At 42.5% G+C, this 20,446-nt stretch overlaps 1 protein-coding gene across 1 annotated transcript in view; it reads right to left on the reverse strand.

Moving 5' to 3' along the window:
• The window catches only part of NFKB1 (nuclear factor kappa B subunit 1), a 77,154-nt gene that overhangs the window by 16,811 nt on the left and 39,897 nt on the right, over window positions 1–20,446 (reverse strand). Inside the window, exons 8-15 of the mRNA XM_048509220.1 lie at window positions 19,722–19,880; window positions 17,697–17,801; window positions 13,227–13,318; window positions 12,001–12,139; window positions 9,381–9,515; window positions 6,363–6,452; window positions 5,981–6,142; window positions 3,735–3,876 (exon numbers count right to left, since the gene is read on the reverse strand). Of these exons, the coding sequence (XP_048365177.1) occupies window positions 3,735–3,876; window positions 5,981–6,142; window positions 6,363–6,452; window positions 9,381–9,515; window positions 12,001–12,139; window positions 13,227–13,318; window positions 17,697–17,801; window positions 19,722–19,880 (1,024 nt within the window). The remainder of the gene's footprint in view (window positions 1–3,734; window positions 3,877–5,980; window positions 6,143–6,362; window positions 6,453–9,380; window positions 9,516–12,000; window positions 12,140–13,226; window positions 13,319–17,696; window positions 17,802–19,721; window positions 19,881–20,446) is intronic.

The raw sequence follows: 20,446 nt of genomic DNA on the forward strand, positions 1-20,446 counted from the left end.
CAAACCCAGGGTGGAAGCTGACTAATGCCAGTTGCACTCCGGGAATGTCCTGGTCAGCCCCTCCCTCCCCGCTGCACACACACACCAGTGTCCGTTCTGGATGCCAGCACAGTTCTGCAGCAACCCAGACTTCCAGGTTCACCTGCCATGGAGCTGAGGGGTGGCTGGCCACTGGCGCATTTGTTCCCTGCGCTACATGTTACACGCTCCCTGTGTTACATTTGTTCCCTGCCCGTTACATGACGGGGGGGGGGGGGACCTGGGAGAGAATGCACCAATGAGGTGCTGAGAATGCACCAATGAGGTCCCTAAGCCTGTCCTCCCCCAACCTTCGGATTCGGCTGTCCACTGTACAAGGTTGGCTCATCACCAAAGACCAGCCTAACAAACGAGCACTCTCCTCTCTTCCAGAGATAGAGCTCAACCGCATTGCCACCCAGCCAGTCAAAGCTATTTTCACTCAGTCTGCTCTTTTTCCTGAGCCAGACCTGAGCTGTCCCTGCTCTCTCCCTGAGGCAGAGCTCCACTCTCTTTCGCCTCTGTTCCTTCTAACATCTCTTCCCCCTTCTCAAAGGTGATGGGATGCTGGAGAAGCACACCTATGGCCTCATCTGAAGGGCTGGGTTTCCTTTCGGGGCAGGACAGACTCCTGTCTGTCGTACCTTTCAGTGTGCATTTTGTTCTAAGAGGAAAAACACACACACCACTTTGATAATAAAAACATTTATATACCACCTTTCCTTCGTGGCTCAAGGTGGCTTACAAATCCAAATTTTAAAACAAACAAAATACATGAAACCCTGACTCCCTTTCAAAATGCCTGCAGCCTCCATTTAGAAGAAGAATGTGCTATTCCGTCAAAAGTAACTTATGGCGACTCCATCTATAGGGCACTCAAGGCAAGAGAAAAGGTGTTTTGCCATTGCCTACTGCAACACAGTCCAGTCCCTCGCATAGACAGAGGCCTAGCAGGGGAGAGTGTGTAGGGGCTCAGTTGATAGCTGATGATAGCCCAGGCACACCCCACTCACACACACACACAAGCCCTTTAGGCAAAATCCTGCCAGGAAAAATGTACGCTGCCACCTTTTATCTTTTGAGGGAAAAATGGAACTCAGAGAGGCTTTTAAACAGATAAAACTAACTAGAATTTATTTACAGGCTTTTTCTTCTCAGTTTGATTGTATAGAGAAGGTTTATGCCTTTCTTGTTCTTTTGGCAGATATTGCTTAGATGTTACAAATAAAATGCAGTTTCACTTAAATGGCTGTTTCAGTTTCTAGATGTAGCTTCATACACACACAGTTGTCTCTTTTAAGGGTAAACCTTTCTACATGGTCCTGAACACTCTCCTAAAGCACCCACCCTTTACTCCAAAGGGTTTCACACTGGCTTGGGACAGAGTAAGCTCTGGGGTTTCTCTAAACCCTCAATTAACTCTGCCAGTTAAGCTAACATGCCCTCAGAAACTCTCTGGTCCCAATATTTAGGTGCGGTCTCCTACTGAGACAATAGTCAAGCCCTCTGTGTGGTCTTACAAGTGTCCACGTGAAATAAGTTTCCCTCTTGTCTTCCATCAACACCTGGCCACCTAGCCTCTGGTGAATACAAGGAACTTTGCCTCTCAGTCTTTGAGATCAATTAAGAGAACTTTGGCTGATTGCCATTCTCTCTCTGTCTCTAGACACAATCTCTAACTGACTGAATCAGAGGACTGTGTCTGACTCTTCACTGTGACAGGCTCAATCTCTCAATCTCTGACAGACTCTAACTGCTTTTATAGAAGAAGAAGAAGAAGAAGAAGAAGAAGAAGAAGAAGAAGAAGAAGAAGAAGAAGAAGAAGAAGAAGAAGAAGAAGAAGAAGAAGAAGAAGAAGAAAAAGAAAAAGAAAAAGAAAAAGAAGAAAAAGAAAAAGAAAAAGAAGAAGAAAAAGAAGAAGAAGAAGAAAAGAAAAGAAAAGAAAAGAAAAAGAAAAAGAAAAAGAAGAAAAAGAAAAAGAAAAAGAAGAAGAAAAAGAAGAAGAAGAGTTGGATTTATATTCCCCCTTTCTCTCCTGTAAGGAGACTCAAAAGGGCTGATAATCTCCTTTCCCTTCCCCACCCACAACAAACACCCTGTGAGGTAGGTGGGGCTGAGAGAGCTCAGAAGAACTGTGACTAGCCCAAGGTCATCCAGCTGGCGTGTGTTGGGAGTGACCAGGCTAATCTGAATTCCCCCAGATAAGCCTCCACAGCTCAAGCAGCAGAGTGGGGAATCAAACCTGGTTCCTCCAGATTAGAGTACACCTGCGCTTAACCACTATGCTATTGGTGCTCCTATAAAATGAGCACACCCTGTCTGTGGCTCCTGGCTGCTGCATCTCAGCTGGCCAAAACAGGTGGAGCTGTGGTTAACACAATGTGCTCCTGTTCTGACTGAACTGCACCTTTTCAAATTAACCATTTTTACTGTAAGCCGTCACACCTATCTTGGCACAGCAATCTCAGTCTATTTTAGCAATCTTCCATCCAAGTACTAATCATGGCCAACCCTTCTTAGTTCTGACAAACCTGGTCTAAGCAGGGCTGTTCAGGGTCCACACACAATTGAAAGCCTCAGCAAATAAAATAGCCTTAGAGTGCTTCCTCATACCCTCTACAGATACTATCCCCCACACCTCCTCAGAGAGCTCATTCATATGGATGGATCCACTATACAAAAAGCATGATCTCTAGCTGATGGGCTACCTTAAGTAGGAGAACAATCAGTAGAGACCTGACATCCATAGTTGACACACAGCAACATATAGTGAGAGATATGTGGATCTTTAGATATTTATAGTTCTTTCAAATTTTCTGCAAGGCCCCAATCTGGATCAGGTGCACAGTACAGTGACCCCAGGACCACATGTTCCCTTCAGTGCCCTTTTAGCGCAGAAACAGCACCCCATGGCTGTTTTGGTACTTCCAAAAAGTTGGGGAGGCACCACACTTCTAGGGTCACCACACCATGTGCCTGAGTCAGATAGGGGCTCGCTACAATTTTTAAAGAACTACAAATGCTTCTAAAATGTGGTTGGGGGGTCATAGGATGGACCTGAGGCTGCTGCCATTTGTGGAGCACCTCAATACAGAGCTTCTTCCTAAACCTCTGAAGAGGATGGAAGACCCATCTCAAGTTTGGGCTGGCTCACCACAATCTTCCACTTTCATCTCATTCATCTTATCACCATCTCTTTGAACCGTTTCAATCACCTATCAACCAAATACTCTTGAAATGAACACATTTTTTGGGGAAAAAAACCCAGCTTGTTGGGGTCTTTGAAAGGGAAAGGCATGCTGGAAAAGGCCTAGGATAAGTTTTATCTGCTCTAGAAGGAAAAAAGAGTTCCGGTGCCAGAAATATGCATCCTGTTTTGAAACGTTAGATGAGTCAAACCATCGCTCTCTGTCTAAATGAGAAGCACCTACAGGGTATGAATCACAGCAACATGACCTCATTTTGAAACTGCTACTTTCCCTTTAACGCATCATCTCAAAAGTGAGAAGCCAACTATAAACAGAACAATATGACATTCATCTCTCCAGCATCAACATTAAGAGTAAAAAAAAAATCCCCATGATAAAGAGGAATAATTTTCTACAATAAGTTCACAGTGAAATAACTTTTTCAAGGATTTGAGGAATTACCTTTTCCATTGGACATAAAATAAGTCATCCATCATTTTACAGAAAGAGCAGGAATTACAGGCTTACTTGTCACCATTTTCATCCTGGACTGTGGTAAGGTGTCGCTGAACAGCCAGTAACATCTTCACGTCTCCCGTTACTGCATAGTCGAAGAGGGCATTGGCATGACGCTTAGCAAGTTCTACAGCCTTCTCCAAAAAGAAACTATCTGCAGAGAGAAAGAAAGAGATCACTGTCACTCTAACACAATTTTCCAGTGAAACAATCGAAATTCAACTTGACTGAGGTGTATTCCGCACAGCTCATTCATAATGAGTATACGTTGTTATGAATGAACCTGTTTCCCCCTCTTCTCCTTCACACTTGAGAAGCTTACCCATTCAAGAAGCAGCAGCAAACGCTGTGGCTCCTTTGCACAAGGACGGTTTTTTCCCCCTTCCTAGGATTCATGCGTAACTACGGAGGTCTCTGTGGCCACACACTACCCATACAAGAAAAGAAAAAAAGTATCTCCCCTGCCCTGGTGTTTGGTGGGGACATAGACATAGCTGCAACGGGGACATGTGGGGACACTTGCCCCGGGCAGCCCCCCGCTGCATCACATGGGGTGTGTGTGGAAAATTGCCCCCCACACTTTTGAGAAGGAGGAAGAGTATGACTGGGCCTGGGTGCACCTGGGACAAGGCCTGCGCCCGTCAGCTGGCCTTGTGGGCCGTGGGTGTGTTCTCCATCAGCCCACCAGGCCACCAGGCCGGCCGACGTTGTGCCCAGACCCAGTCATGCCCCTCCTACTTCCCCTCTTGCCCTGCCAGGCCTGGCTGCCAGCTAAGGTAAGTGGAGCATGGGGGGGCACGGGGGCGGGGCATGCGAGCAGGGCGGGGGGGGGGGGGGAAGGGGACGGAAAATTCAGAGTCTGTCCCGGGCTCCATTTTCCATAGCTACGCCACTGGGTGAGGAGCAAGAGATTTCCCCCCACAACCGAGAATCTCACCCCATCAAAACATGGTGACTGCTATTTGAGTAGATTCTTTAGAACAGGGGGCTAGAATAGATGGCCTGCATGGCCCCTTCCAACTCTATGAGTCTAAGACACTAAGTGGATGTCCATTCTAACACTGAATACTCAGCATATTAGTATTCATTCTTGAGGAAATTTGTTATTTTCCAGCCTTTGAACACTGTTTTCTTGGCCTGAGGTGTCAATATTTTACTTTATTTCTCATTTTTTGTGCTGGCAACCTCCAAAGGGCAAAATAGTTTGTTTTTTTAAAGTATGTTCCATTTATCTCTAATTTGCTCCATAAATAATTCTGACTGAAATACTTCAAAGCTGATTCAATACATGCCTGCAGAAAACTCAAAATAATTTAGTAAGTTTCAGATTTAATAAACTGTTTTAGCTCATGACACGCTGCAACAGAGCAACATTCTCCTACACCTAACAATCTATGCTTTTATTTTGCCAAAAATGCTACACAGAATCCTATTTACTTCCACAGTGCAAATGAGGGAACAAATTACTGCAGGAAGGACAGCTACCAAAATATGGTTCCACGTGTCTAGGAAGCGTTTGGGGTTCTCTTCCTACTCTTTGGAGAAAGCTCAGGAACAAAATAGGCAGTGAAGGGGTTGGAAATTTGATGGGAAGTCAGCAGAAATTGCACACCCTCTCTTCTTGTTTTGGGCCCCTTCTGCACATGCAGAATAATGCACTTTCAAACCATTTTCACAATTTTTTGAAAGTGGATTTTGCTATTCCACACAGCTACAAAGTGCATTGAAATTAGACTGAAAGTGCATTATTCTGCATGTGCAGAAGGGGCCTTGGTCTTTCCAAAATGAACAAGAGGTCACATAAGGTATAAATGGGGAAGGATGCGCATGTGTGGAGGAATTCTGCCAACTACTGAACCCCCTGTGCCATATCCTACTTTGTTTCCCAAGGTCGCCTCTGACCTTCTGGATCCGAAAGGGCACCAGAGGTTTCAGGGGAAATGTTCTCAGTACATAGGAACCAATCCTTTATTTATAAGATCCAAACAACATCTGATTCCATCCTATTATAAACATTATAACAGTAATGCCTTTCACAGAGACTGACTGGCAGTGCTAATCTTATTTGTTATTAGATAGCAAAAGCTTTAGCATCTATGAATATGTTAGAAGAGCTCAGTTTAGGGAATTGATACCTCTGTTCCAAATACTGATCAAACTTTGCCATTCTGAAAATCAACACTGCATGCAAAATCCAAGTCTTCAACCTTTTCCTTTTCAGATGAATACAATGACACTGAAGAAAGCCGTGCACCAACCTCGTATACTAATCTCCGTGTCCTCTGGATTGGCAGCAGTGCAAATTCCGATTTTGCTTCCTTCTTCAGCTTCTACTTTTTCCTTGAATTTCACACTGTGCTTTTTACTGCTCTTCAGGCAACTTTCACCATCCTCCCTTTTAGATTCGTTGCTTGAGATTCCTTAAGAACAGAAATAAGTAATATTGATTCTTTCATACTGATTAAATTCTATTGGTAAAACAAAATTAAAGGCAAATTGACATCATGATCTGCTAGCGACATTTACCATCTCTGGACATTCATGCAGTAACCATTTATACTATTCATATACTACCTAGGAGTAATTGTGCTGATATTCCCAGCTTTGATAAAATATAATGTATCAAAAGCTGATAATTACCATGTTTCATTCCAGCACCGGTCTTGTTTGAGTTGGAATGGAAGTGCATTCCTCCATAACCAGAATAACCATATGGTGGGTATCCATAACCTAAACAAAAGCAAAGAAAGCATGTCACTCTTAAGCTTCTAGTGTAAAAACAAATAGCACACAATCCAACATTCAGTGTAAAAAGCTCATCTTCAAACAGATAGCTCCTGTTTTTTGCAGACAAAGAGAAGTTCTCTTTTCAAATGACCAACTCCAGAATGTAATCATTTTACCCAACACTGATCATACAGCGACAAAGGCAACTTTTCAGTACCATCTTAAGAGAAACCCATTGACTTTAACAAATTTTGATGGAAGAAGAGGAGGTTCAGGGAAGACATGATTGCTTTCATTAAGTATTTGAAAGGCTGTCACTTAGAGGAGGGCAGGGAACAATTCCTGTTGGTAGCATAGAATAAGACTCACAATAATGGATTTAAATTGCAAACAGAAAGGCACTGGCTGGATATTAGGAATTTTTTCTTCAGAGTAAGCAGTGGAACCAGCTGTATAGGGAGGTGGTGGGACCCCTTCACTGGTAGTTTTCAAACAGTGGTGGGACGAACACTTGTTGGGGATGCTTCAAGCTGATCCAGCACTGAGAAGAGGGTTGGACTAGATGGCCTGTGTGGCCCCTTCCAACTCTATGATTCTATGGGTTTATGTGACAGACAGGAAGCTGTCCTGTCCCAAAGGGAAAATCAGACACTCAGGTAAACTCTAACATCTAACCATGTTCAGTAAGGAGAGTGAGATGCAGGAGAGAAAACAGGAGAGGAAGGAGTTGAGTTTTGCCTCAACTGCCTCAGGGACAGCTCATGTCTGGCTCAGGAAAAACAGCAAACAGAATTAAAGGTAGCAGAGTGGGTTAACTCTGTTTCTGGGAGAGAAGACGGTGCTTGGTTGTTAGGTCTGTCTCTTGTGATGAGCAAACCTTGTTCAGTTTAGTCTATGGGAAAAGGGCAGGTTGGCATGGGTGGTATCCTGTGTCAATCTAGTGCCTGAATCCAACCTAGTGGCTAGAGCCTGACAACATTATAGAAAAGTCTAACTACTCTCTGAAGTCATAACAAGTTTAAATTTTTGTGCCTAAGACAGATTTCTATTTTATCTACTTAGATAACCTGTATTGCTCTTTTTGTTCCTTTAAAACTGACCTGAAAATAAATATATATTTTTAATATATATATTAAGCATCAGTGATCTCAATAATCTCATTGAGCACCACAAAACTTAGCTCACAGCGGCAAACCTAAAGCCTACGTACTCACTATCTGTCAAACACCTGGAAACTGAGGAGTCTATATTTCAAAATTAAGCTAGATCCCTGAATTCTTAGGAGGCTGTCTGAGTCCCCTCAGTAGGGAAAAAAGTCTTATCGCAGTGTAACTAATTCTGCTTAGGACAGCTGTTAGATGCCTAAGCACAGCTCATATATGGTGATGGTAAATGCTGTCACGTTGCAGCTTATTTATGGTTACCCCATAGAGTTTTCAAGGCAAGAGATATACAGAGGTTGTTTGCTATTGCCTGCCTCTTTGTCACAACTCTAGACTTCCCTGGTGGTCTCCCTAGTACTAATCTTGGTCAACCCTGCTTAGCTTCTGAGCTCTGATGAATTTGGTTAATCTGGACTATTTAGGCTGCTAACAAGGATTATATTACTCTATTTTTTTATGGAATTGATGAATGCTAGCAATTGCTTTGAGTAAAAAGTTCATAAAGAAACAGAATGAACCATCCTACCATATTTAAAGAAGGGCATTTAAAAAAAAATTCAAGTTCATTGATCCTTGGGAGAGAAACAGGTAGAATAGCCAGAAATCAGAAGCATACTGACTCTAGTGTTGAGTGTGTATAGGTGATTACTACCAACTATGGCAGATGGAATATGCAGATGCTTTCCTCCATTACCATATCTTGAATCATGGCCACTCAAAGTCAAATGACACGTGTGGATCAATCATATGGTATAGAGTTCCTAAAATTATACTCACGGGAGGGTAGAGAATTACCTGTTTAAATGTTAAATCATGCAGAAAACTAAATCATGCAGCAAATGATACAGTCATGATATGCTCACTTTCTAGGGACAGGGAGATATTTACATGGGAATATATTCAATTAGGTAATCAACCAATGTAAGCCAAATATGGAATTGTCCTGGGGACTGTTTCTGAATTAAAGTTAATGTATTTTAATTAAGGTTGCTCCGATTATCCACCCTCCCTTCAATCAATGGAATTGTCACACTTTTGATAAGCCCATTTGGTACTTCCAAACCTGACAGATAAAAATTAGGGATGTAAGAATTACTTTATTGTCTCTGTAACACCAAAGGATTGAATGCATCCCTTTTTGATCTGCAAATCAATGGACTTTGTCAAGGCTACTATATCTGTACCAAAACAACAGCAATGCCACCAAAACCAACAGAGTGACTAGTGTACAAATTAAAGAAGAAGTCTGTAAGGAACTCATATTAGACTTCTGTCATTCTGTTCTAGCATTTTTCAACAATTCTTTTTCATCAGATCAACAAAAAAAAATTTACATGCAACTTGTTTCGCAATAATACCAGATGTTATAAGCGTAAGTCAATATAAATCAGTAGTTTCAGATGGGGCCTTTATTTATAAAAATAGTTTCTAATTTTTCTGACATACTGAAGCACAATCAAGAAACAGAAAGAAGGATGAACTTTTGTAGATAAAAAGGACATTTCAGGATGGGAAAACACCACTGAAGGGGGGTGGGACTGAAACTCCTATATTTCATTATCCCCATATCCTTCCCAGGTCTGCCACAAAGACTTTGGATCAGACAGGTCATACAATTTCCTTGCAGGGAACTCAGTTGGGACAGCAAGCATCACAGGACTACTGCTCTTATGAAGGTTAAGGAACACACTGAGCACGGAGTTGCCAAATATTGAAAATTTCCAAAATGTTTATCTGGCTGATCGTACTGGATCTAATTCGTCTTTACCTGATCCGGCACCGCCACCATTTCCTCCTCCTCCTCCATACATTCCACCTCCTCCAGCACCTGCTCCGCTTCCACCATAACTATCAGAAAAGTTAGGCATAAGCTTCTGTCGTTTTCTCTGCACTTCTTCCTTATCTGCATTTTTGAACAAAGAGAGGGAGAGAAGGTCAATTCTATTTCCAAGGCCATTGTTCTGTCCTGCTACAACTTACATGTTGAGCATTTCGATTTTGTCGCCTTTCCTAAAGTAAACTAAAGAAGGTATCCGTGCCTCACTTTTACTCAAAAATATCCCAAATTCTACAAGTAATAAATCTGTAAGGGCAGCGGGGGGCATTTAGAACCCACCTTTTCAGAGCCAGCCCCTCTCCTGTGCTTTACGGCAAGCAGCTCCAGACAACACAGAAAATTTCGGGCAAAGTTCCTGAAGAACACCAGTTGTGTTTGTGTGTGGGGGGGTGGGGGTGGGGGGTGGGAAGCACACATCACAGACACTACAGTGTATGTGTGGTATTGCCGCACGTGTTTCAGGCAATCTTTAGGCCTCCCAGTAGAAAACAGGAAACGTCAGCACACGTAGGTGGGAGTTAGATCTTTTGAAATATGTGGGACTTCTTGCTAGGTAAATGTACAATTTGTGGTGCCAGTTCTGAAAATCCTGTTTCACGTCGCCTCAAAAAAAAAGTGGGTGTTTTTTTTGCAAGATTAAATGATGTGAAAAAGGCAAAACAGAATATGAAGGGAGTTATAGGCGGGAGACAGTTGGATGCAACAGGTTAGACTATAGAGGGCGAACAGACTAGAGCTTCTACATACTTTAGCTTCTCCCAGGAGGCCTTTAACCTAATTTGAGAACCTCTGATTAATCATAGGCAAATAAGGTGCCTAATTGTAGCTGGGTCTGTGCTTTACAAATGAGACATAAGATAAGTCAGGTAGTTTCTTTTATTACCCAGATGAGGCAAACCCCAGTCAATTTTCTATCAGTCTATGTCATATTTGAACCACCCTTCCTCCAAGGAGCTGTGGGGATATACATGCCCCAACAAACAACACTGTGAATTAGGTCAGGATGAGAGAAAGTGGCCCCATGCTGTCCAGACATGATAAGAAGGATTGTTGTCCAGGTCCGCCCTCCCTTACTTAGCTGGGCAGCCACATGTGTCTTGCCCTCTCTGGGAGCAAATTCTCCCTTCCATCCACAGAGGGCATTCTTGGTTATCCTTTGTTGCTCTTAGACAGAGGGAAGGCAGGAAGGGATGAGCCACTGATTGGATGTTGAGGCCCTATCTAGAGTAGAGCTGATTGCCACTTTGGGGTCAAGGCCAGATTGGCCAGGCATCCTGCAGGACTTTTGCCTTCCTATAGGCCAGGGATCTGCAACCTGCGGCTCTCCAGATGTTCATGGACTACACATCCCATCAGCCCCTGTCAGAATGGCCAATTGGCCATGCTGACAGGGGCTGATGGGATTTGTAGTCCATGAACATCTGGAGAGCCGCAGGTTGCAGACCCCTGCTATAGGCATACAGTGGGGATCATTGGGGAAGGAGTGGGGGGAGGTAATTGTAAGTTCCCTGCATTGGACAGGGGGTGGGCTAGATGAGCCTGAGATCCCATCTACCTCCATGGTTCTACATTTCTGTCACAGTTTAGTTGGTGGTTTGGACATTGCAATGGATCCATTGGGAGGATGGAGGTGGTGCCTCCCACATTTTGGGGTCTGAGGGATGGAGCTATTGCAGCAGCATGCCCAGCTTGGGGGCTACTGGCTGGCGCTCGGTGGCAGGGGAGCCTCACAGCAGCTTGTGCTCATGTGGGATCCCAGAGCTTGACATTCCATGGTTCTTCCTCTCACAGCAGGTGGCCTGGAGACGGACAATGCTATATTGAGCGGCAGGCAGGTTGCCTGATGTTGGATCCATCCCCATGCTGCACCAATGCGCCTGCAGCTGTATTTAATATTGCGGTGGCTTATTTTCCCCAATCTGGTGTGTGGTCCTTCCCCCTAAAACCACTCCCTGCATTACCGCCCAGGCCTACAAACCCAATCTTGCATTAGTGAGTCTACCAGAGGAACATCTGTCTTTGGATACACCAAGACTCAAGAATCCTAAAAGAAAAGTACATATTTTGAACCTTGTACATAAAGTACATAATTGAACCATTTGGTACAATTAACAGAATGCTGCCTGAATATATGTTGCAATTAAGTGAAACAGACCTGCCCCAGAAGTAGATCACCTGGGCATTCCCCTCCCCCAATAATACACACACCTACTCATCTACCCCCAGGACAAATCTGGAGGTGTTGAGGGATTTAAAAAAAATACTTTGTAAAGTTCAAGCATATGCCACAAAGTTCTCTGAATCCAAAAAAAGAGAGAAGTGTTCAGAGTTCATCAAACCAACACCAAACCTGGAAATTCCCTTATACACATCACTTCCTGAAAGTTATGTTAACAATTATGAGCTCACTTCTTCCCTCTCATGTATCCGTCTCACGTACATGTCATTGCTTGTTACGTGCTAAATACTCAACTCTTTTAAAGGCTTAAGATACACTTCAAGCACCCAAATTATCCTGACACCAACTCAGTATGTCAGTTGTTGAATTCACCTTTGATTTCAGGATAATACAGAAAAGGCTTTGGTTCACTTGTCTCCAGGTCAGATTTTCTCCGTAGCTGGACAAAAACAGATGCTGGTTTTATGATATTGACATCTCGGTACTTGGGTGTTTTGAATACTATAGCAAACTGCAAGAACATAAAACAGGCAATCAGGCAGGGAGAATGCATTTATTTATACATTCTGTCATATGTTTATCCCACCCTTCTTCCAAGGACCTCAGAGCAGCATTTCTGTCTATGTATTGTCCGTGATGTGTCCTCTATATGGAATGGCCAGCTATCTAAGATTGACATCTGAAGCCCTGGTATATGCACTTCTATGGTCTGAAGTAAAGGCAGTAGCAACCAGGGAGAGCTCTTCTCCATGGTGGCAGTTTGGCTGTTGGAAATGCCCTCCTTTATATTATAGACATCCTATGAAACTTTCTACCACTACTATGAAAACCTGACTACATGCCCAGCTATTTACGTTTCACCTGGACTGCCCTCAATCAATATCTTTTCTAAACTGTCTGCCAAAATTGTTTCAATATACTCATCTGCTTTTATTTTTAATTCTGTAATTGTATAGGTTTTACTTATTTATATTGGTTATTGCTGATTTTATTTGTTCCTATAAAATTACAGTGTTATTGTAAGCTGTTTTGGGAACATCTTATGGAGAAGCCGCTTTAGATAAATGAGTGAGTGAGTGAGTGAGTGAGTGAGTGAGTGAGTGAGTGAGTGAGTGAGTGAGTGAGTGAGTGAGTGAGTGAGTGAGTGAGTGAGTGAGTGAGTGAGTGAGTGAGGTGATGAAGTGTGAAGTGAGTGAGAGAGTGGAGAGTGAGTGAGAGTGAGGTGAGTGAGTGGAGTGAGTGGGGTGGGCTGGGTGGGTGGGGTGGTGGAAAATTCGGGTGCTTGGGTGGGTGGGTGGGTGGATGGATGGATGGATGGATGGATGAGTTGCCTAATATTTCCCTGGGGCAATGGACAAAATTTCCTCTTATAGCTAGTGAGAGCTCTGATCAAGCACTGATAGCTATTTACACATCATGGAAGGAAGAAGGTAGCGGTAGGAAATATTGCCTCTGTTTCCCTATTTCTTAACCCCTCTCACAGTTCCATTCAAATCAATGGAGTAATGAAATTTACTGTATCCTATTGAAATGGGTTTGGCCAGAAGAGAAAAACTGTGGCTGTGTTACCATTAATACACATTGTCACTGTTACATACCTGCCTGTGCACATCAGTAGGGGAAAAATCTCCAAACCCTTCCCAGACACCACCATTTTCATCTTCTTCATAAAAACGAATCTGAATATCATCTGCATTGATGAAATAATTAAACAGTGGGTTAAGGTTTCACTTTCATGCAGGATCTGGAAGTCCCAGATTCTAATCCCCACTCTGCCACAGAAGACTGATGGACCAATCACACAACTGCAGCCTAACTACCTCATAGTGCTGCAGTTAGGAGAAAACATGGGAGAACAAGATAAAACGATTTGTGTCCCCACTGGGAAGAAAGCCAGGGTATAAATGATGTTAATTAATCTCTGTCTTAATTAGCTTTGAGGTATTTTATATCACATTTTATACTATGTTCAGGGCCAACACACAATTAAAACAGTCAGTAAAATTATCACTAAGCATTAAAATATACTACTAGAATATCAATAAAATTTTTGTAAGCTGCCTTGATATATTTTAAACTGCCTTTAGTTCCACAAGGGAGAAAGACAGATAATAAATGTTTTAAATAAATGAATATTAAACAAGTGGGAGGAGGTGGTGACCACTTTTAACATGGTTTAAAATATTTTGTATCCAGTTCCTGTAAGTTCCTCAAGTAGCAACAGTACATTGTGATGGTAAAGCTACGTGCAGTTGCCATTGCAAGGTAATGAAAATACATAATGCCAACATAAGAACATAAGAACAAGCCTGCTGGATCAGACCAGAGTCCATCTAGTCCAGCACTCTGCTACTTGCAGTGGCCCACCAGGTGCCTTTGGGAGCTCACGTGCAGGATGTGAAAGCAATGGCCTTCTGCTGCTGATGCTCCCAAGCACCTGGTCTGCTAAGGCATTTGCAATCTCAGATCAAGGAGGATCAAGATTGGTAGCCATAGATCGACTTCTCCTCCATAAATCTGTCCAAGCCCCTTTTAAAGCTATCCAGGTGAGTGGCCATCACCACCTCCTGTGGCAGCATATTCCAAACACCAATCACAGGTTGCATGAAGAAGTGTTTCCTTTTATTAATCCTAATTCTTTCCCCCAGAATTTTCAATGAATGCCCCCTGGTTCTAGCATTGTGAGAAAGGAAGAAACATTTCTCTTTGTCAACTTTTTCAACCTCATGCATAATTTTATAGACTTCAATAATATCCCCCCTCAGACGTCTCCTCTCCAAACTAAAGAGTCCCAAACTTGGTATGTTAGGTGGCAAAGCATCATCTGCCATGTTTTGCTAACCCAATGCATGCACCTATCTGGGATTCTGTCCCACTGAACAATGCCCACCTATCTTATCTTCTGCATAAAAATGCACTGTTCCACTGTTGGCATGCCTTATCACCACTGAAGCCCTTGGCATACAATAGAATCATAGAGTTGGAAGAGACCCCAAGGGCCATCAAGTCCAACCTCCTGCCAGGCAGGAACATATAATCAAAGAACTCCTGACAGATGGCCATCCAGCCTCTGTTTAAAAACTTCCAAAGAAGGAAACTCCACCACACTCTGCGGTAGGGCATTCCACTGTCAAACAGCCCTTAGGGTCAGGAAGTTTTTCCTGATGTTTAGGTGGAATCTCTTTTCCTTCACCTTGAACCCATGACTCCTGGTCCTAGTCTCTGGAGCAGCAGAAAACAAGCTTTCTCTCTCACCAACATGGCGTCCTTTCAAATATCTAAACATGGCTATCATAGTTTTGTATGAGTTCACAACAACAGTTTTGAATGAGTTCACCATGATGATCACTACCTAGAGTGAACACAATACTACAATGGCAAAAAAACAGCTCACAGCACCAGATTCTGTGATTCTGCCCTATGACAGCAGTCTGTGCACCTCAATTTTATTTTCTGTTGTACTACCACATCAGACTAGACCATTTGGCAGCATGCCTATGCAAGCTTAAATGGATTCGATTACAGTGAATTGACCTGAAGTATGGCTTGCTAGATACTATAATCTAAAAACCCTGCACTCCAGTTTGGGAAAGCCCTCTTCATTTTAAAAAGAAATTGGACAAAGAAAGAACTATTTTCCTTGAGTCTCCATTTCTTAGGGACTTGCATGGTTTTCCTCCCCACTCCTACAGAAACTCCATGTACACCATGGGACACCATCAGGATTCTGGACCAGAGGTATTCTTTCTAGGTTGCAATCTGTAAGTACCGCACATGGTGCACATTTGGTTTTGGTAACTAGTGAATGTTTATCTTTTGTCCTGTAATCTGCCACTTGTCACTGAGAAATACTCTCTTAACTTTCTTACAATCCATTTCAGTTCTAAAGGACCAAGATATTTCATAGAATGATGTCAAGGGAAAACCATATTCAAGGGAAAACACCACTTTGGGGTTTCCATTTAGTAAGACTTTTTTTTTTTATAAAGCAGTGACGCGTATTTCTCACTTCCTTTTCTTAAATCAGGAAGGACTTTCTCAACTTCAGAGAAGTTATGCACAGAATCTCAAAACAAGAGAGTAAACTGTCCTATTAATATCCCTTTGCTGAAATATAGTTTAGCAGAAACAAAAAAGACTGTTCGTGAATTTCTTTTTATAGGTCGCCTTTCTGCCATATGGCCCCAAAGGCAGTTTACAAATAATACTGAAAAACAAACAGAACACCCACACACACACAATCCTTATGTAAGCGTAATGAAACTCCATGATGAAAACATAGATAACATTCTCCACCAACCTAAAAAAGGAAAGATCAAAATTACAAATATTTATTTTGCACAGCATCTACGTTACTTTGAAATGCCACCAAAACAAACCAATGAGACATAATATGCAATACTGAAAGTTTTGCTGAGTTACAGAGTAATCCTGATAACAGTTATACCCTTCAATGGCCTTTTCTGCCTGCACAGGTTACCACAGAGTTTCCTAGTGGTCAAACTTTGTGTCTTGGAAACACTTTCTGTGAAATCGTTCTTCTTCCTTTCCCCCTGTCATTCTGGATGGGCGGTTCCCCATGTCTTCTCAGTTGCATTTATTCCACATGCTACTGCTAAAAACATATTACTCCTGCCGGTGGCGGGGTGTCATCCAAGATAACCCTCCCCCCTTTCTTCTTTTGAGCAGGAGCTCTAGTGTAGATGTGCAAGTACATTTTGAAGTGGCAATTCAAAAATGCCTCAGCCTCCATTTCTTGTATTGAAAACTACCAACTCAAAATGGGAGCTAAAACAACTCCTACAGCAGGCGCCATTACCCAAAGGATTAGAAATACATAGCTTCAGCCCCCAAAAAAGAATCACTTTTTTTGACCAAATTTGATCTACAATAAAGCACAATCATTACTGCAGCAGTCCCCAGTTGCATGCAGCAATTACCCCTAGTACGCTTTTTAATTGCCCTTGCATCTTGGTGTTCTACTGGTTATCTAATCAACCCTGCTTCTTTGTATCTCTGCCTGAACATTAATATTGCAAGTTCTAGGTGAAATCGACAAAGCTAATCCAATCGACCCTCCTTCTTTGTATCTGTGCCTGAATGTTAACATTGCAAGTGCTATGTGAAATTGACAAAGAAGAGGAAGAAGAAGAAGAGTTTGGATTTATATCCCCCCTTTCTCTCCTGTAGGAGACTCAAAGGGGCTTACAATCTCCTTGCCCTTCTTCCCTCACAACAAACACCCTGTGAGGTAGATGGGGCTGAGAGAGCTCCAAGAAGCTGTGACTAGCCCAAGGTCACCCAGCTGGTGTGTGTGGGAGTGTACAGGCTAATCTGAATTCCCCAGATAAGCCTCCGGAGCTCAGGCGGCAGAGCTGGGAATCAAACCCGGTTCCTCCAGATTAGATACATGAGCTCTTAACCTCCTACGCCACTGCTGCTCAAAGCTGATCCAATTGAGCTTACTTCTTTGTATATCTGCCTCAGCGTTACATCACTAGTTCAATATGACAAAGAGAAAAGAAATCCTTTTGAAAACGTAGGAGGCAGGGAAGGAGAAAATGGCTGAAGAGGAGCAACTACAAGGCCATGGCCAGAGGGTTGGTGGGATGGAGAAATAAAGACCATTTCAACATGATTGCTCGCTCAAGGGAAACTGACTCGGAAATGGATTAAAAATGCAGTTATAACAATAGAGGAAAAATTAAGGGAAAACATTTTCAGAACAAATGGAGGGGAAAAGTGTGGAAATCAAAGGTAAAAAGTAGCTTGTGGCAGCAACTGTGTTGTAAACAACTCATGCTTGAAAGGTTGATGTTCAGAATGGACATAAAACATTATGGTGCAGAAAACAAAGCAAAAACTATCCCTGTTACTCCTCACTGAAAGATACTCAAATGTTAAAGGAAAGTCTAAGGTGGGCCAAATCAACGTGGCTTATGTTTTAAATGTCCAGCATAAGACAAAGCATCACTTCCCTCCCCCTTTCCTCCTTTGCATGCAAGCACTTGGAGAACGAAACACTGCAGTACTGCTACTGTATAGTTCTGTTCAAATGAGAGTCTCACCTTTCTGAACTTTGTCACAAAGAAGGTAAATCTCTTCTCCTCCTGTCACACAGCCAGCTGTCCGGTCCATTCGCACAATTTTTAGGTTGGAAGCATTGGGAGCTTCTGTTAAATATAAGCATCAGGAGTTAAAGTCAGGTTGTTACGACTCAGGCAAAAGAAAAGAGAGAGATTTGTAGTTGTTTACACTTTCTCATCTGAGAAATAAAGAGCAGGGATGTGATCATGGCTGTTTCCACGTGGAGTTTCTGTTCTGCTTTGGCATTGGAAGAAGTATGGCTTTTTAAAAGCATCTGGACAATGTCTTTCCCTAAGAATCCACTTTGCTGTGATCTTTTCAAAACTTGGGTTGGTAGGATCTTTTTGGAACATTCTTACTCCAAGCAGGTTTATATGCCATGGGCATATACCTGCAACAAAAGGAGCTAGAGACTTACTTTAAAAAAAGAAAAGAAAGGAAAGTTGAGAATTTTATTTATTTATTTATTTATTGTTGCATTTTTATACCGCCCTCCCCCGGAGGGCTCAGAGGAATTCAGAGGAATGAGCTCAAATTACTATGACATTATAATATGTCAATTCATGATGTTGTGTGTGTGTGGGTGTGGGTTGCATGAGTAGAACCACAGTCACGAAGGCCTGAAGTAAGAAAAGTACAGGAAAAACTGCCACGTGAATGCTCCAATGCATTTGCCCCTGGTTGCTTTCTCACCAGGTGAGTGCATTCAGAGTAGCAATGGAAGCTATGTGGAAAACTGTTGTAATTCAGAAGTAGTTCTCAAATATACAATCCCAAATAAAATAGATAAAACGCAACTATCACAAAACCCCAGGATAAATATATTTTGCTTCAAAGACAACTAGATACCACTCTAGTCCTCACTGACAGGGAATTGAGAGTATCATGTGCAATATCCCCACACAATAGACAGATTACAGGTGAGTGATCATGGCTGGAGTGGCGGGTTCATTCTAGACACTGCTTCATCCCAGAATCTTTAAGAAGGTCAGAGAGATTAGGAACAAAGAAACTTATTATATCCAAAGGATCCCTGCATTGTCAACCACTGCAACATTTAGTTAGCTTCCAAAACATGAAGCTAAAACTTGTGTGTCTATAATATTCAACTGGAGCTTCAAATCCCCAGTGATGTGTTCCCCTTACAGAAGAGTTGTTGGACTGGATTAGACCATTTGTCCATCTAATCCATCACCCTGTTCCAGCAATGACCAGTTAGAGACAGAATGCCTGCAAACAGGCCACCAAGTTCAAAGCCTTCCCCTGTTGCTGCTCCATAGTACTGGTATTCAGAGGGCTACCATCTCGAACCATAGACGTTCCACTGAGTCAGTTTAGCTAATAACCACTGATTAATCTGTCCTTCATGAATCTGTCTAATCCCCTGGTAAAATGGTGTGGCCTTAACTACATCCTGTCAACTGAATTCTGCAAGTTAATTATTCTGTTTCAGAAGAAATATTTGTTTTGGTCTGTCCTAAATCTCCAGCCCATCAGCTTTGTCTGGTGCCTATGACATCTAGCATTTCCAGAGAGGGAGGAAAAAGTTATGTATATCCACTTTCTACTCCCTTGCCAAATTTTATAAACCTCTATTGCAAGAGCTCTTTTTTATTTTTTGTTAAAAATAGGGCAGCGTGGTATAAATGTTCAGTCATGGGTGTTGCATTGATCTTTCCTTGGGACTCTTTTGAAATCTTGGGATGGTGGCGGGGGTGTGTGTGTGTATATGATGGAGCACTTATATGATGGAGCACTTATATGATGGAGCATATAAACAAATTCACCAGATGGATACAGAACATTCTCATTGTCTGCTGTACATTTATTGAAGAAAATCAAGCTACTAAGATATCACTTTGCATTAAAAATCTGTGACCTTTCTTGATGTTTCAAAACGTGCAAGAAGGAAAGGGATAAACAAAGATTTATAACCGACTTAAATAAGTAAATGGGAAACATACAAATGTCAAAGCACTAGAAGGAAGGAGGGACAAAATACTTACTGCTGTCAAATATAGGATCAGATAAGACAGGATGAAGGGTTCTTGTAAAGCTGCCGGTGCTATCAGGAAGGAAAGCCGTGAACATCAGCCGCACCACACTGAGGTCCATCTCTTTTGTCTGCTGAAGTGCTGCCTGGCGAATGAGTTCTCTTTCTCGCTCTACAAACAGCAAAAAGGGCAGGTGAATTGAGAAAGGTTTCTGTCAAGGTGGTAGTGGTGGAGGAGGGTGCCAGAGAGGCACAGCTTGGATGAGCATCCATGCATTTGCCCGTGAGAAAGAAGCAGAAGCTTTGTATAAAGTAAAACAGTTTGATGCAACATTAGCCTACCTGAAGCCAAAATCAACAGGCCAATGTAACCCACAATAACAAGGACTCTAAAGTGCATCACAACATAGAACACCCTTTTCTTTTATATTCGACTTTATTTGTGACAACCACATAAAACATTGGCTCATTCCGCACATGCAGAATAATGCACTTTCAAACTGCTTTCAGTGCTCTTTGAAGCTGTGCGGAATAGCAAAATCCACTTGCAAACAGTTGTGAAAGTGGTTTGAAAATGCATTATTTTGCGTGTGCGGAAGGAGCCACTGACTCATAGAATAGAATAACAGAATCACAGAGTTGGAAGAGGCCGTAAAGGCCATCAAGTCCAACCCCTGCCATGCAGGAATACACAATCAAAGCACCCCTGACAGATGGCCATCCAGTCTCTGCCTAAAA

The sequence above is a fragment of the Sphaerodactylus townsendi genome, linkage group LG10 (assembly GCF_021028975.2).
Source record: "Sphaerodactylus townsendi isolate TG3544 linkage group LG10, MPM_Stown_v2.3, whole genome shotgun sequence".
In the NCBI taxonomy this organism is placed as follows: Eukaryota; Metazoa; Chordata; class Lepidosauria; order Squamata; family Sphaerodactylidae; genus Sphaerodactylus; species Sphaerodactylus townsendi.